Source organism: Lithobates pipiens, unplaced genomic scaffold, assembly GCF_037356315.1.
Source record: "Lithobates pipiens isolate NorthernLeopardFrog02 unplaced genomic scaffold, aLitPip1_a1.2 Scaffold_25, whole genome shotgun sequence".
Lineage (NCBI taxonomy): Eukaryota > Metazoa > Chordata > Amphibia > Anura > Ranidae > Lithobates > Lithobates pipiens.
Window position 1 is genome coordinate 195,855,344 of NW_027507787.1, and position 14,559 is coordinate 195,869,902.

The following is a 14,559-nucleotide window of genomic DNA, read 5'->3' on the forward strand; positions in this document are numbered from 1 at the left end:
ATAAGTGGGCTCTGGTATAGACTGAGGAGTATTCAGTTAATAAAATAAAAATAGAGTTTTTAACTAGCATTGCCCAGAAGGTAAACTGCACACTGCCCAGCTGTCTCCAGCACAAATACTATATTGTGTATTGCAGACTTACAAAGAGTTAACCTGTACAGTCACTAGAACGGTTCCCACAGGCCTGCAGAGGTAATGATCTTTGCTGGCAATCAGTAGGTTTAATTTTCTGTGCTGCTAAATGAGATCATCCCTTCACATGCCCACAGGCTAAACCTGCTACAAAAGCAATCCTGGTACAAAAGCAATAATATGAACTCACATCTGGGGGAATCCTGGCGCTGTCTTTCACACTGTTCCCCTCCACAGTAAGGTGATAAACCTGCCCATCTGTGTCTGTGAACACAAAGTGCTCCCGCGCAGAGACGTTTTGGCTCAGCTCCGACTTGCTCTCCGCCTCCTGTAACAGACTAATGCAGCAGGTAAATGCAGAGAACTGTTGGCACCAGGTACTGACTAATTCTCTTTACCACTCTCTTCACTAATGGCCTCATTAGCGCTCTATTAATACACAACCAGTGGCTATAAAGGGAGGAACTGAAATTGCAGCAAACCAGCAACTCGTATGATTGGTACTTTGGGTTAATGCAAGTGTTAGAGAGAGATCCATATCCCTTCACTGGCATGAAAAGTAATTGGAGGTGGAGGAAAGCATAAACTCATCAGAATTAAAGAGCTGAGCTGATGAGGGAGATCGGCAAGGCATAACTTTATAGCCAATTCTTTCCATTCAGCCAACTACCACAGATGGTCAGCTCAGATTTAACCATTTTCACACATAGATTATAGATCTACCGCTGAGGCCAAGGATTACTGAATTTTTTATTCCAGTTATAAAAGTAATAATGGCCAATGGAACAGATCATTTAACACGTTGATCATATTTGACAGTAGTTTCCTCTGACAAGTACATAGGCATACAAAGTAAGATATTCATTTACAATATTATACACAATGAAGTTTTATCAGAAACATGAAATGAAACTGCTTCTATGTGACATTACCTGATCACTGAGCTTGCCCAGCAGTTAAATGGAACAAGTTTATAAAAAAGAGCAAACAATAGTCCTTGAACTCTGTCACTTTGCTCACTAAGCCCCGGTTCACGGTGATGCCATACAGGAAACGTAGCGATTACTGTGCGTTTATCGCACCGCATAGCAATCTGATCATTTTCTGCAATCTGCTGCGGGTGTCAATGGAAAGCTAACAACACCCCAAAAACAGGTCGAAAAGCAGTGTCTTTGCCTGAACGAGATTGCATGGGTATAAATACCGATGCAATCCAGTTACAGGAGCCATCCAAAATGAATGTATCGCACAGAATCGCATGTGATTTGCACAGGAATGCAGTGCGCTTCAGTGTGAACCTAGGCTCAGGGCAAGGTGTCATGTCAAGCTATTATTATTTTTTTTTTTAAACAAAAACACACTCCCCAAACTGAGACTAGCCTTATCCACACCCCTTCCCTTCCTGTTTATTAAAATCCTTTCAATGTACCGTATATACTCGAGTATAGGCCGACCCGAATATAAGCCGAGGCCCCCAATTTACCCCAAAAAAACTGGGAAACTTATTGACTCGTGTATAAGCCGAGGGTGAGACATGCCTGTCCATCCCTGTGTGTCCGTCCATCCCTGTGTGTGTGTGTCCATCCATCCATCCCTGTGTGTGTGTGTCCATCCATCCATCCCTGTGTGTGTGTGTCCATCCATCCATCCCTGTGTGTGTGTGTCCATCCATCCATCCCTGTGTGTGTGTGTGTCCATCCATCCATCCCTGTGTGTGTGTGTCCTTCCATCCATCCCTGTGTGTGTGTGTCCATCCATCCATCCCTGTGTGTGTGTCCATCCATCCATCCCTGTGTGTGTGTCCATCCATCCCTGTGTGTGTGTCCGTGCAGCCTTGTGTGTCCAGCCTACCTGTGTCCCGAGCCTCCGTCGTCCCGTGCCTCCGTCGTCCCGTCCCGAGCCTCCGTCCTTCAGCCATGCCAGGATCGCCGCTCTTAGTCGGCGCCTCGGCGGCCATTCCTCTGTTTAAAAGCCGCGCCTCCGTCTGTGATAGGCAGAACACTCAATTTCCCAGCAGTCTGTGTTCCGCCTATCACGGACATCCTCTCATCCTCGTCCGTAGTATGAGGATGAGCAGATGTCCGTGATAGGCGGACCACTGACTGCTGGGAAATTGAGTGTTCTGCCTATCACAGACGGAGGCACGGCTTTTGAATAGTAGAATGTCCGCCGTCTGTCTGCTCGACACGCTGATCGGGCAGGCAGACGGCGATGACTCGAGTATAAGCCGAGGGGGGCACTTTCAGCCTCAAAAAAGAGGCTGAAAATCTCGGCTTATACTCGAGTATATACGGTAAATAGGTTATCCAGAGGGAACAGTTTTTTTTCTCAACAAATGTGGAGTTGCACTTTAAAGTAATTTAGCCGATAAAAAAAAACTATGCGGTCTTGAAGCAGTCAGAGAGCAAAAACAGAAGTTATGAGAGCCAAATAATGGTGCTGTAGAACAACTCATGCATAAATAAGCAACTGAGCTGCATGCATCCAACGCACCAGCCTTAAGGTAGCTATACATAGATCGAAATTTGGTTAGTTTAACGGGGATCGGACAAATTTTGATCCATGTATGGGCATACCGATAGACCTCTGTACAAGCAGGTGGTCAGATTTTCCCAGAACAATCAGTACCGCCAGCAGCACTGATCAGTGTATTCTGACAGTGGGAAGATCCCTCTGTCGGAAGAACACAATAACTCGGGGGAAAGTCTCCTCCAGCCACATGAATGTGTGGATATGGGAATTGGGTTTTTTTTTTTTTTTGTTTTTTCCTTTCACCCAGCTGGTTGAAAGGAAAATAAAAATGTACAATGTATTACCTGCCTTACCTCTATGGAATAATAATCATCTAGCCTAGAGAACAAATTCTTCTCTTTGAGCTCTTGTCTGAGAAAGACCAACAGCCAGATCAGATAAAGAGCTTATTTGTATGTTTAATTCTAAAAACATCTCCACATGCACGTTACATAAGTATGTTTGGCACAGAGTGGACATGGGATCTTCATAAAACACCTAACACTTCCCAGTAATTCATGCAATCCTTTAAGCCAGGTTTACACCACTGTGTTGTGGTAATGCATGTTACATGCTTGGGTGTGCTGTCATGCCACTCATTTTGAGCGGCACTCCTATATATTAAAGCAATGCACCTACACTACCATGCATTGGATTCCAAATAAGGGTCAAATGTAAGCCCAGCCTAAAGCAAAGTACATGTAAACTGCATCACTTCAGAGTCGTCCGTTAAAAAAAGAAGTCTCACGCATCTGATTACTTACACTTCACTGCTGCAAGCTGACATGTGATTGGTTGCTATGTGTAGTTACCTTTAGAAGCTCTTCATACTAGCTATCTGATTCAAGATGTTCCCTTAGGAAAACATTTTTTTTTTATATGCAAATAAAAAAAAAAAATATGCCACCCAAGTATGCAACTTCTTACTGCATTATTCATTTATTTGTAATAAGGCTTTTTGGTTTTAGTTTTATGCACTTGAGATTGATTCTGTTTCCCTGATTTCACAAGTGTTCAGCACAGTGTGATGGGAGAGTTATGAATTATTACTATGCCTCTAAAGAAGTGCCAGATGTTTCACCTGATGACTGAAGACTCAAAGCTGTTTGGATCACTGTCTGAGGACCCTGTCTGACGTGCCATTGCCTCGCGAGCTGCCATCTGCTTCTTGCGGAGGCTCTTCAGATTATGAGACGGGGACCACTCCTGAGAGACCGAGGAGGAGGCAGAGTTACTACATTTGTAATGTCTGAAAAGCCAAAAAATTCTGGGCTACTGACATACCACAATTACAGAAATGGCAAAATCTCTGTGCAGTCATTCATATAACAGTTCTATGCAACAGACTACGATGTGACAATTTACATAGAAATAAAACTGCAGAAAAGAACTGGTGGTGTATTCATTTTCTCAGCTCTAACAAGTATAATACTAAAGTACACTGGCAGGCAAAACATTTATAAATACAGTATAGGTAATTTGCTAAACCCTCATTCGTGTTTTTTGCTGTGTGCCAAAAGGGTAAGCTCCGCTTGTGTGCTCCCTCCGCTGCTACATTGGGGGGGGGGTGTTGTGAGTGGGTACCTGTCCCCACTTTCGGTAGACCTCACCATGGTGGTGAGATCCCTCTGAAGGTCGGCCTCTCCTCCTTCCCCTGCCGTCGGGCCATTCAGAAAACACAGCACTTAGCTCATGCGTAGTAGGTACCCGGCAGTGAAGCCACAAGGCTTCACTGCGTTTCCCTTACAACGAATGGTGGCATTAACCCCCCCAGAGCAGACTGGAAAATCGGCAGGGGTGCAGACATCGCTGGATCCTTGGATGGGTGAGTGCAATATTAAAAGTCAGTAGCTACTAGATTGAAACAAAAATGGGAAGGTGACTTGTCCCAGTCCTTTTCTGTAGAAGATTGGGAAACTATATTCAAGATGGCTCATAAAGGGTCCCTGAACGCTCACACGCAGGAGAACGCATTTAAAATAATCTCAAGATGGTATAGGACACCTCTCCAGATGCAACGTTTTGTTCCACACCTTTCCCCTCAGTGTTGGCGCTGCTTAGACGGAGTGGGATCTTTCTTGCATATTTGGTGGACTTGCCCTAAATTGCAACCGTTTTGGAAAGTAGTCCACAGAGTGATTAAGCAGGTTACTACCTTTGACTTGGCCTTCCGACCTTCGCAATTTCTATTAGGTTTGCCCTCCATTCCCAAAAAACAATACTTTCGCTCATTATCAATGCACATGGTAAATGCAGCCAAATTATGCGTACCGACCAAATGGCGCAATTCCGATCCGCCCACGATTGTAGAATGGCTGGCGAGAGTTCGAAAAACGGCGGAAATGGAAGACTTGATACATCAAGCTCATGACCAACCAGAAAAATTCACTTCCACCTGGGCTTGCTGGTTCCACTTCCTTTCTACCCCTGAATATAAATCACTCACACACCACACTGGGTAGAGGGTACGGAGTTAACGGACAGACATCCTATTTCTTTCTTACATTGCCTTTCCTTTACCCTTTCCCCTTATATTTCTATTCCCTCATATGACAGATCCCTGGCCTTAGAAAACCGGGGAGCCTCATTACTCCCAGAGGAGGGAACTAGATTTCCTTTTCACAATAGAACTTGCTTCTGAAGAGATTCTTTCAGTACTTTAGGAGGACAATCTCTTTGTTCTCCCCCACCCATTCGGCTAAAAGATAAGCCACGGGTATCGCTCAAAGTGATCTCGGGCATTTTATACACATAAGAGCCTCAAGGTTTATATTATTGCGTTTCATAAGTTGATAGACTTTGTTATACTGTGTAGTCCTTTTAACGTAGCATTGGCTTTTCTTTTTCATATTCAGATTCTATTTCGCTTCCTTTGACCTATGTCTAGGCCAGTGATGGCGAACCTTGGCACCCCAGATGTTTTGGAACTACATTTCCCATGATGCTCATGCACTCTGCTGTGTAGTGGAGCATCATGGGAAATGTAGTTCCAAAACATCTGGAGTGCCAAGGTTCGCCACCACTGGTCTAGGCTAACAAGCCTTATTAAAACTGTCTGGAATATATGGTGGGGGGTTGGGTCTGCCTCCGCACAGACACAGTCCAGCACCCTTTCGGGGTGTCCGGGTGGAGTCACCCCCTCCCTCCACCCATTTGATAAGCGACATACTGGCATGGACCACCTTTGGTATATGACATATTCTCTACCAAGACGTTTAGTGAATTCCTGGACTTAGAGTAAATGACACACAGTAGACGTTTCATGTTCTAAAAAGTTGTAATGTCATACTTTGTCAATACTGTTTCTGTCACTTTGGCTAACAGATGTATTTTTCTGAATACTCCAATAAAATTTATTGTTAAAAAAAAAAAGTCAGTAGCTACAGGAACTGTTGTAAAATGAGGAAAAATTCTTAGAGACAACAGTGATCAGAGCAGAGTGTTCTCTATGCCTGTCCTTGTGACAATCACATCATTTTGCATTTCTCGTCACTCACTGTCCCTTTGATGACAATTAAAGTGGTTCTAAAAGGCATTTTTTGTCCATCATAATGCATTATCTGCATTAAAAAGGTAAAAAAAAAAAAAAAGAAAAAGAAGAAAAAACCTTCCATGATCAGCCCCCTTAAATAGTTACCCTGTTCCTCTTTAGGTACAGTGTTGTACTCGTCTACATCAGTGCTTTTCTTCTCTCCCTCTCACAGGCACAGAGAAAAACTGGAGCCATTGGCTCCTGCTGCTGTCAACTAAATCCAGTGAAGAGGGAGCGGGGGGCTGGGGCCAAGCAATGCTGTGTGCGTCTACAGTAAAGGATGGTTATAACCTGGCGGGGTTTTTTTTTTGTGTCTACTGGATTTCCCTTAACGTCCTGTCCTATAGCCACAATAGGAAGTTAAAGGAAATCCATGGTAGTCACAAGAACTAGTGTCTCCATTGAAAGATTTTTCCTCTATTCCTGTTCTGGTGACAACCATTATTATGTGGGATTTTTTTCTCATTCACTTTAGGCAATAATAAAAAACAGTACTGATAGAGAGGGTGCATCTCCCTAACAGAGACATAGACAGCCATAAAAACCGGACAGGCATTCAAATCCCTCTCCACTCTACCCAAAACCAAAAAAAAAAAAAAAAAGTTTTGGATTTAGTTATACTTTAAACATACAGCGGTTAGGTGGTTAAGCAGTAAAAATAAAAAACATACATATTATTTTGGTCATTAGAATGTGTCCATCATACATACCAAGGCAGTTACTGTAGGGAAGACCTTTGACATCTCCCGCAGCAGAGTACAAGTCCTGATATCCCATAATTCCATAGGCTTGTCCTTAAACACCACAACAAGATACTGCCTGCAATACACATGGACAGGTGTCAGATCACAAAGACGTATGGTTCTCCCCTTCCTCTGATAGAGTGGGAATATTTGTAATGCAATGTAAAATAACATTCACCAAGCAGGTGACCCATGCATCGGTTATGCTCAATTTAAGGCCGCCATCAGGGGCGAAGTTATAGTTACAGCAAACCTACTTTAAATGAGAAACTTTGATCATCTCCATGGGCTGTTCATCGTTTCCTCTCTCTCCTCTGAATGACATACTTCTGCCTGAAAGTAAGGAAACAAATGACATAATGCAGAGAACGGTTGTACTGGAAGCTGTACAACACCTACAAAGCACTTTACATCAACTCATGGCACATCTGACCTTATTATTATAGTAGTTTCTTGCTCACACATTATGAGCCTATATACACCATGTTTTACTTTAGGAAGGGTAACAATCCTACAGTATGTATTATGAACAAAAGCTGGCCATGCATGGATTGAATATTGGCTGGTACTGTCTGAATTTTCGATCCAAGTGTGGCCACTGAGGGTGAACAGAACTCGCTCTACTGATCGACTTCTGTTCAATCATCCAGTCTGTATTGTTGAGCAGGATGGATTCCCCAATCACATTGAATGTGTGGATGTGGGAATTGGGTCAGGTTTTTTTTTTTTTTGTTTAACCCACTGGCTGAAAAAGGAAAAAAAAAAATAAAAAAATACAAAAACAAACACAATGTATGGACAGCCAAACACACTCATAGCAATCCATAGAAATAATCCACAATAACATTTTGCACACAGGAAGAAATAGGTACATGCAGCACTTCCAAAGGCTGTGAGGTATATTTTCAAATGCCAAGACATAAAACAGCAGCAGCCCTAAAATGTAATTTTGGGGCGGCACAGTGGTGTAGTGGTTAGCACTCTCACCTAGCAGTAAAAAGGGTCACTGGTTCAAATCTCAACCACGACACTACCTGCCTGGAGTTTTCATGTTCTTCCTGTGCCTGCATGGATTTCCTCCGGGTACTCCGGTTTCCTCCCACACTCCAAAGACATGCTGGTAGGTTCATTGGCTTCTGTCCAAAATTGGCCCTAGTATATGAATGGGGACCTTGGATTGTGGGCTCTTTGAGGGTAGGGGACGATGTGAGTGTGCAATGTACAGGGATAGGGGTAGACACTCACTCAGGATGCACTGGATGAACTGGTGTCTTTATTCAACCTTACCAACTATGTAACTATAATATAGGGGGGAGTAGAAGAAAGGTGTGGGGCAGGATCTCTTAAAGCAGCAGGTGTTTTCGTTCAGGTCTCAAGCATGTAGTGGGAATGGTTCTCCATCTCCCAAGAGTGGTGGCAAAAAGTTGGTTTCTGTACAAGGAGGGACTGGGTGTGTAAGAATTAAAGTGCCAAAAGCAGAACATGTAAAGTCCAGATTAAAATTTTATTTAGGCTCCTATACCATACATTTTTTGGGGGGTTCTTCCTTAACAGGGCTTGGTACTATTGAACAAAGTGTGCACTGGACTGCACTTACTCCAAGTGCTGTTGCAATGTAAAATGCTGGAGAAAAAAAGATCAGGTCTTTGTACCAGACACTTAGGAGAGCAGAACCTGTAACATCAGATTTCCTATAAGAGGGGTCTCCAAACTTTCCAAGCAATAGGGCCAGTTTGCTGTCCTCCAGGCTTTGGGGGGGAGGGTTGGTCAGACCATAGCCAGTGGGAGCAGAAAATGCCCCAACGTCAGTATAACAAAATAGTGCCCTATTGTCGGTGTCAATGGAAGGAATAGTGAATCCAGCCCTCGGGCCGCAGTTTGGAGACCACTGTTCTACAGCATTGTTTCTCTTTGCAGGCAAATTGGATTCGAGCAAGCCGACACACGCCCCTTGCTGCTCAACCACCGCAGTTCGAGATATGTAGTATCAGCAGCATGTTGGAAATGACATGCAAGTGCTGCTGAACCATTCCAGCCACCTTCTTCCCTGTGTAGTTGCAACTGGCTTGGAAACATCTTTCCAGGTAATAATTCAGGTAGCAGTGTGTAGACATGGCTTACATACATTGAAGGAGGGGAGCATGCGTAGTGTGTTGGCAACAGTGCAGTGGCTCTGTGAGCCTACAAATAGTTTCCACCACACTATGGGTGACTGCAAGGTGCACCAGAGACGTATTTATAAACAAAGATTTTTAAGCTAAACAAAGGGCATGGGCACATTATAGTATTTAGGGAGGGTTTTATTCATTTTAATTTTTTATTTTTTTGTGACCCTTGAGGCTGGGTTCACACTGCTGCGGTGACGAGATCGGATGTGATTCGAACGGCACTGCAGTGCAAATCACATCCGATCTCTGTGTGATGCGAGTTCAGCCATACAGATAGTATGGCTGAATTCGCATCGCATCCGGCCCAAAACTTACACAGGACCCTTTTTTTGGCCCGCAGCAGAATTGGATCGCACTGCGATATGCGAACTGATCTGGGGGTGTCATTAACTTTTCACTGACACGCCCAGCAGTTCTCATAGGCTAGTGTGAACTGCCGCCGGGAGGCATGCGATGTGGGAACCCGCAGCGGATTCGCAGCGTTCCCGCATCGCAGCAGTGTAAACCCAGCCTTAAAGAGAACATTGCAGATAACAGTCATTTTAGCATAATGAAAAGTCTGCATGTACGTGCAGATAGGTTGTACTGCAGTCAATGTATGCCTAGAGGGGCTCCAGAAATACACAATATTTTAAATCTGTCATTAATGTACAAAAAGACTCATTACTAACCTAAAAGCTGGCATACACTACATTATAAATCTGTAATGGTAGCTACAGCAAAATTCAAATGCTAGTCAGTCACAAGCTAAATAAAATGTCACAATACAGCAAAGTAATAAACACGTGTACTCCCTGCTAATAAGAACTTAACCTAGGTGTACAAAACAGTTACTCAGAAAATTGAAAAGCCCAGGGGGCAGTGAAATCTAGTTTTACATTCTCAGAATTGTGTATTATAAATCCAGAGGTCTCGTATCACCTCTGTTCAATAATTCACATGGTGAAAGCCGAGTCTTCTGCCAAGCACAGTGTGAAACTAGATTACTTCAAACGTGGCGAACAGAATAAGGTTTGGATAGGTGTGTGGTCATCAAGCCCTGGAAGACACACCTCTCTAACAGTAATTAAATTACCATTCTGGAGCTGCCTTGTAAAAAGAGCAGACATTTTAACCCTTTTCGCTTCCAGGTCCTGCGCTCCACTTTTAAACTCTGGTAGCCAGACTATTTTTGCAATCTTTTCATTGTTTTTTCATTTTATACTTGCAGCTTTCAGAAATTGTAAAAAAAAAAAAAACTCAACACCATATATTTTCTGAAATAACATGACCAATAGCATAAAATAGGATTTTTCCTAGAGTACATCACGGGACACAGAGCAGCTATAGCAATTACTATCTGGGTTATACACCACTTATAGGTGAATGGACATTGGCACACCAAAAAGACAGGAAGTCGCCCTCTATTTAACCCCTCCCATACAGGAATTACCTCAGCTATAGTAATTACTATCTGGGATTTCCCAAAGCAATGCCACTGAGGGGAGGGAGACACAATGCAGACCACCATCAGACACGAGGACCTATATCGCCCAAACGTAGCATCCTCCTGATGCCTTACATGCATTTGATAAGATTTAGTGAATGTATGCGCTGACGACCAAGTAGCGGCCTTGCAAATCTGAGCCATAGGAGGCTTGATGACACACTGCCCATGAGGCACTTACTCCCCTGGTAGAGTGTGCTCTCACCCAAAAAGATGGGGCTTTTTTCTTCAACACATAAGCCTGAATTATAAACTTGGCGTATTCACTGGGAAATAGTTGATTTTGACACTGCCTGCCCCTTCCTGGGCCCTTCTGGCAGCAAAAACAAAGTCGGTCTTCCGTATCCGAGCTGTCATTTTCAGATAGACGCTGACAGCTCTTACCACATTGAGAGAATGCAACAATCTCTCCTCTGTAGAACGAGGCTCTGGAAAAAAAAGAAGGCAGTTTGATATCTTGGTTTAAGTGAAAACTGAACACTTTAGGCAGAAATGCCAGATGAGGACGCAACACCACCTTGTCCTGATGTATAATCAAATACGGCTCTTTACAAAAAAAAGCTGCCAACTCTGATACCCTTCTTGTTAAAAGGATCAGAATAGGCTCAAAAGACTGTTCTTGCAACGCAGCCAAGACCAGATTCAAATCCCAGGAACACAAAGGTGGCCTGACTGGCGGAGTTATACAAACTACCCTTTGTGTAAAAGCTAAAACGAAGGAATATGAAGCAATTGATCTTTGAAAAAATACAGATAAGGCTGAGATCTGACTCTTGATTGTATCTAAAGCCAGCTTATTTTCTACCCCCAACTGTAGGAATGCAAGAATTCTTCCTATGACATATTTACAGGGATGCCATTTCCTGGCCTTACACCAGGAAATATAAGACTTCCAAACGCAGTAGTAAATAGACCTCGAAGCTGGTTTTCTCGCATTTATCAGGGTAGTCACCACTGAGCCAGAAAGCCCTTGATTTTTCCAAATCCAGGCCTCAATAGCCAAACCATTAAATTTAGCGACCGCAAGACCTTCTGGACCAAGCTGGGGCCTCCAGTATTACTGACTTCCCCACCTCTTTGATCCTGTGCAAAAGCTGCGATAGAAGCTGAACTGGAGGAAATGCATAAATCAGAGAAAGCTGATCCCAAGGAATCAGTAAAGCATCTGCTCCGAATGCGAGTGGATCTCTATGGTTTGTCAATCTTGTTGTGCTGCTTTGTGTGCTGCTGAGCCAGCAATAACAAAAGTAGCTCTAAGTAAAGATTCCAGCTTTTTATCTGTCGGATCTTTAAAAACCTGGGCATTATTTGTCTAAAGGACAGGTTAAGCTTTTGTTAACAGAGGAAATAGCAGCATCAACTGCTGGCATACTCCAATTTTTTGTGAATTTTTCCTCCATTGGACACAAAAGTGAAAATCTTTTAAGAGGAATAAAAACTCTTATCAGGATGATCCCAGTCTGCATATACTAACTGCTCCAGCGGCGGGTGCAAAGGGAAAGTATGAGAACTCTGGAGGCCTCAAAGAACCCGAAAAGGAGGAGGAGGTTTCAGAAACCTCTACCGGAGGCAATTTAAATCCAGAACGGACCAATTCCATAAGGGATTGAACAAACAATCTCTGGGATTGAGAAGCTGAGAAAAGCTCTTCAAAGACTGACACTTCAGATGAGGAGTCATCCGTCTGACCCTCTTCCAGGTCATTCAAAGGCACTTCTACATCCTCTGCCCATTCCTGTTCCATTACTGGAGGATCAGAGAGGGAGAAGGAGAGCTTTCACATTTTCCCACCTTGGGGGACAGAAGCGATCATACCAGCTATCTTGCCTTCCAGACCAGCCAAAGCTGATGCCAAATAGTCTTCTGACGTATGCGGAGGCTGAAGCATTGGAAGTAGCCACTAAGGCTGATAGTCGTAATGGCTCAGATTGGTCAGTTGCCTCTGGCCTTTAAGGGGAGGATAGCACTCCAGAAGCATGACTAAGATCCTCAGATCCTAACAGCGGCACCCTTGTGCCCCTTCCTGCTGTGTTCTCCCTACTGCTCTTTTGGGAAGGCATTGCTTCAAGCAAAAAATATTGAGGTACCCAACAGGTTATAGCTGCTATCACAGCTCAGCATAACACCCAGTAGCCGTGTTTTTATATGCCTGTATCCATACCCCACAGTGACTCACGTGCCCCAGCAGCAGCCTGCTCTGTATCCATCCAGCAGTCTCATAGGAATCCCAGCAGGAACTCACTTTATAACCACTGAGCTGTGTTTGTGTAGAGTGCTACGTGCACGCTCGATTCCCATGTGCACCCCAGCCGTAGCCAAGGCCACGCCCCCGGAAATCCTCTGCAAGCACAGGAGAAAAAAGCTCCCTGAATGGTCAGAGAACACCAAGGTAAAATATGCAGCATCATACTTCCCTCTAGTGGGGAAGTCCAGGCAAGACATCGGAACTACTGAACTAAAAGTGAACATATATTCCTATTTTTTTTTAAACTTACCATTCCCAGCCCAGGATACTGCTAAAATATCTCAGCCAGATCCAATTTTCACCTATCACGGCGGGTCATGTCTCCTATGGATCTTCAAGGATCGGGTCCCCCTTGAAACTTTGGGGTTCACACCCTTGGACCTGTACAGCACCCTGCCAGAACAGCCTTTAGCTGTCCAAGGGTCGGATCCCAGGGTCCAGTACCCAAAGGGTCACATTACAAGAGAAACCTTGATATTTTCTTCTTCGAGGCTCAGGTACCATTCATCTTAGCCTCATTTGCGAGTGGATCCAAATGCATAGCCCCTTGATCCTGACAGGACATTTAACTGTGACCATCTTTAGCAGAGATAAAATAATCCACCGTGACCATCACCTTGAAGACACTGGCAAAAAGAAAAAAAGGGAAGTACTTCCTGTATGGAAGGGGAAGGGGAATTCCTGCCTTTTTGGGGTGCCAGTGTTCATTCACCTATAGGTGGCGTATAACCCAGACAGTAATTACCTATAGCTGCTCTGTGTCCTGTGATGTACAATAAAGAAAAAGAAGGTGCTACAGATTTTTAGGGCCCAATGATCTTTGCGCAAATGTTTATCAAATCAATATTTTCACAAAAAATTGACTAAAATCATTATTAGCAGATACAAACACAGCACATTTTATAAAATTGCTGCTAGAATCCTACTAAATATAAGTTTAACCTGTATTGAGTTAATAAATAAAGATTTGTAAAATTTTAAATTGCACTTTTTTACGAAATGGTGAAATTGGAACTTACACAAAACTAAAATAATCAAAAAAATCTGGGAGGTTTTCATTTTTTCACTTACAGCTTTCGGAGTTTATAAAGCTGTTCCCATGCAGCTGTTGTGTTCCAATGAATATCAACTAAACTATCCGCATGGGGATGGACAGAAAACCTGTGCTTCCCTGTGCAACTAAACACGGCCTTACTGTAGTATTCCCCGCATGAACGAGGCCTTAGGACTTGTTTAGACTTGCAGTTGGGGGGGGCAAAAATGTGCTGTTTAGCTGCATTTTTACCACCCGCCAATGCCCCCCACTTTAAGGTGTAATCACCTCAATGGGAAAGTGCCAAAAATGCCCTGCAACCGTGTGCAATACATGTGGTTTGAGGTGCATTTGTCAGCAAAAATGCTGCCTCACCACCTGTCAGTAGCCTCTGGAGTGTGATCTGAATGCAGATCAGGTTTCAGAGGCAAGGGAGATATAGACGCATGTCTAAGTCGACCCCCAGGCATCTTCCACATGGGGTGGACTCTGCCAGGAGTCCACTTGCTCATCAGGGAATCTGTCCACTGATCCCTGCTGAGCAAGCAATGGCTGGTCTGTGTCTGATCTGTTTATGCAGAGCGGACATAGACCCCTTTCCTCTATTGGGGGGGGGGGGGGTCGGATGTAAACGTACCGCATGTCGATTTAGACCCGACTGCCATCCGATCCACTAAACAGATGAGTAACGTCTGTTTTTGTGAATCAG

The 14,559-nt window shown here is 43.8% G+C and overlaps 1 protein-coding gene across 1 annotated transcript in view; it reads right to left on the reverse strand.

The window, feature by feature from the left end:
• WDR11 (WD repeat domain 11) overlaps positions 1–14,559 on the reverse strand; it is a 187,813-nt gene that overhangs the window by 79,772 nt on the left and 93,482 nt on the right. The window contains exons 13-16 of the mRNA XM_077455385.1: positions 7,176–7,251; positions 6,886–6,994; positions 3,725–3,849; positions 323–470 (exon numbers count right to left, since the gene is read on the reverse strand). Of these exons, the coding sequence (XP_077311511.1) occupies positions 323–470; positions 3,725–3,849; positions 6,886–6,994; positions 7,176–7,251 (458 nt within the window). The remainder of the gene's footprint in view (positions 1–322; positions 471–3,724; positions 3,850–6,885; positions 6,995–7,175; positions 7,252–14,559) is intronic.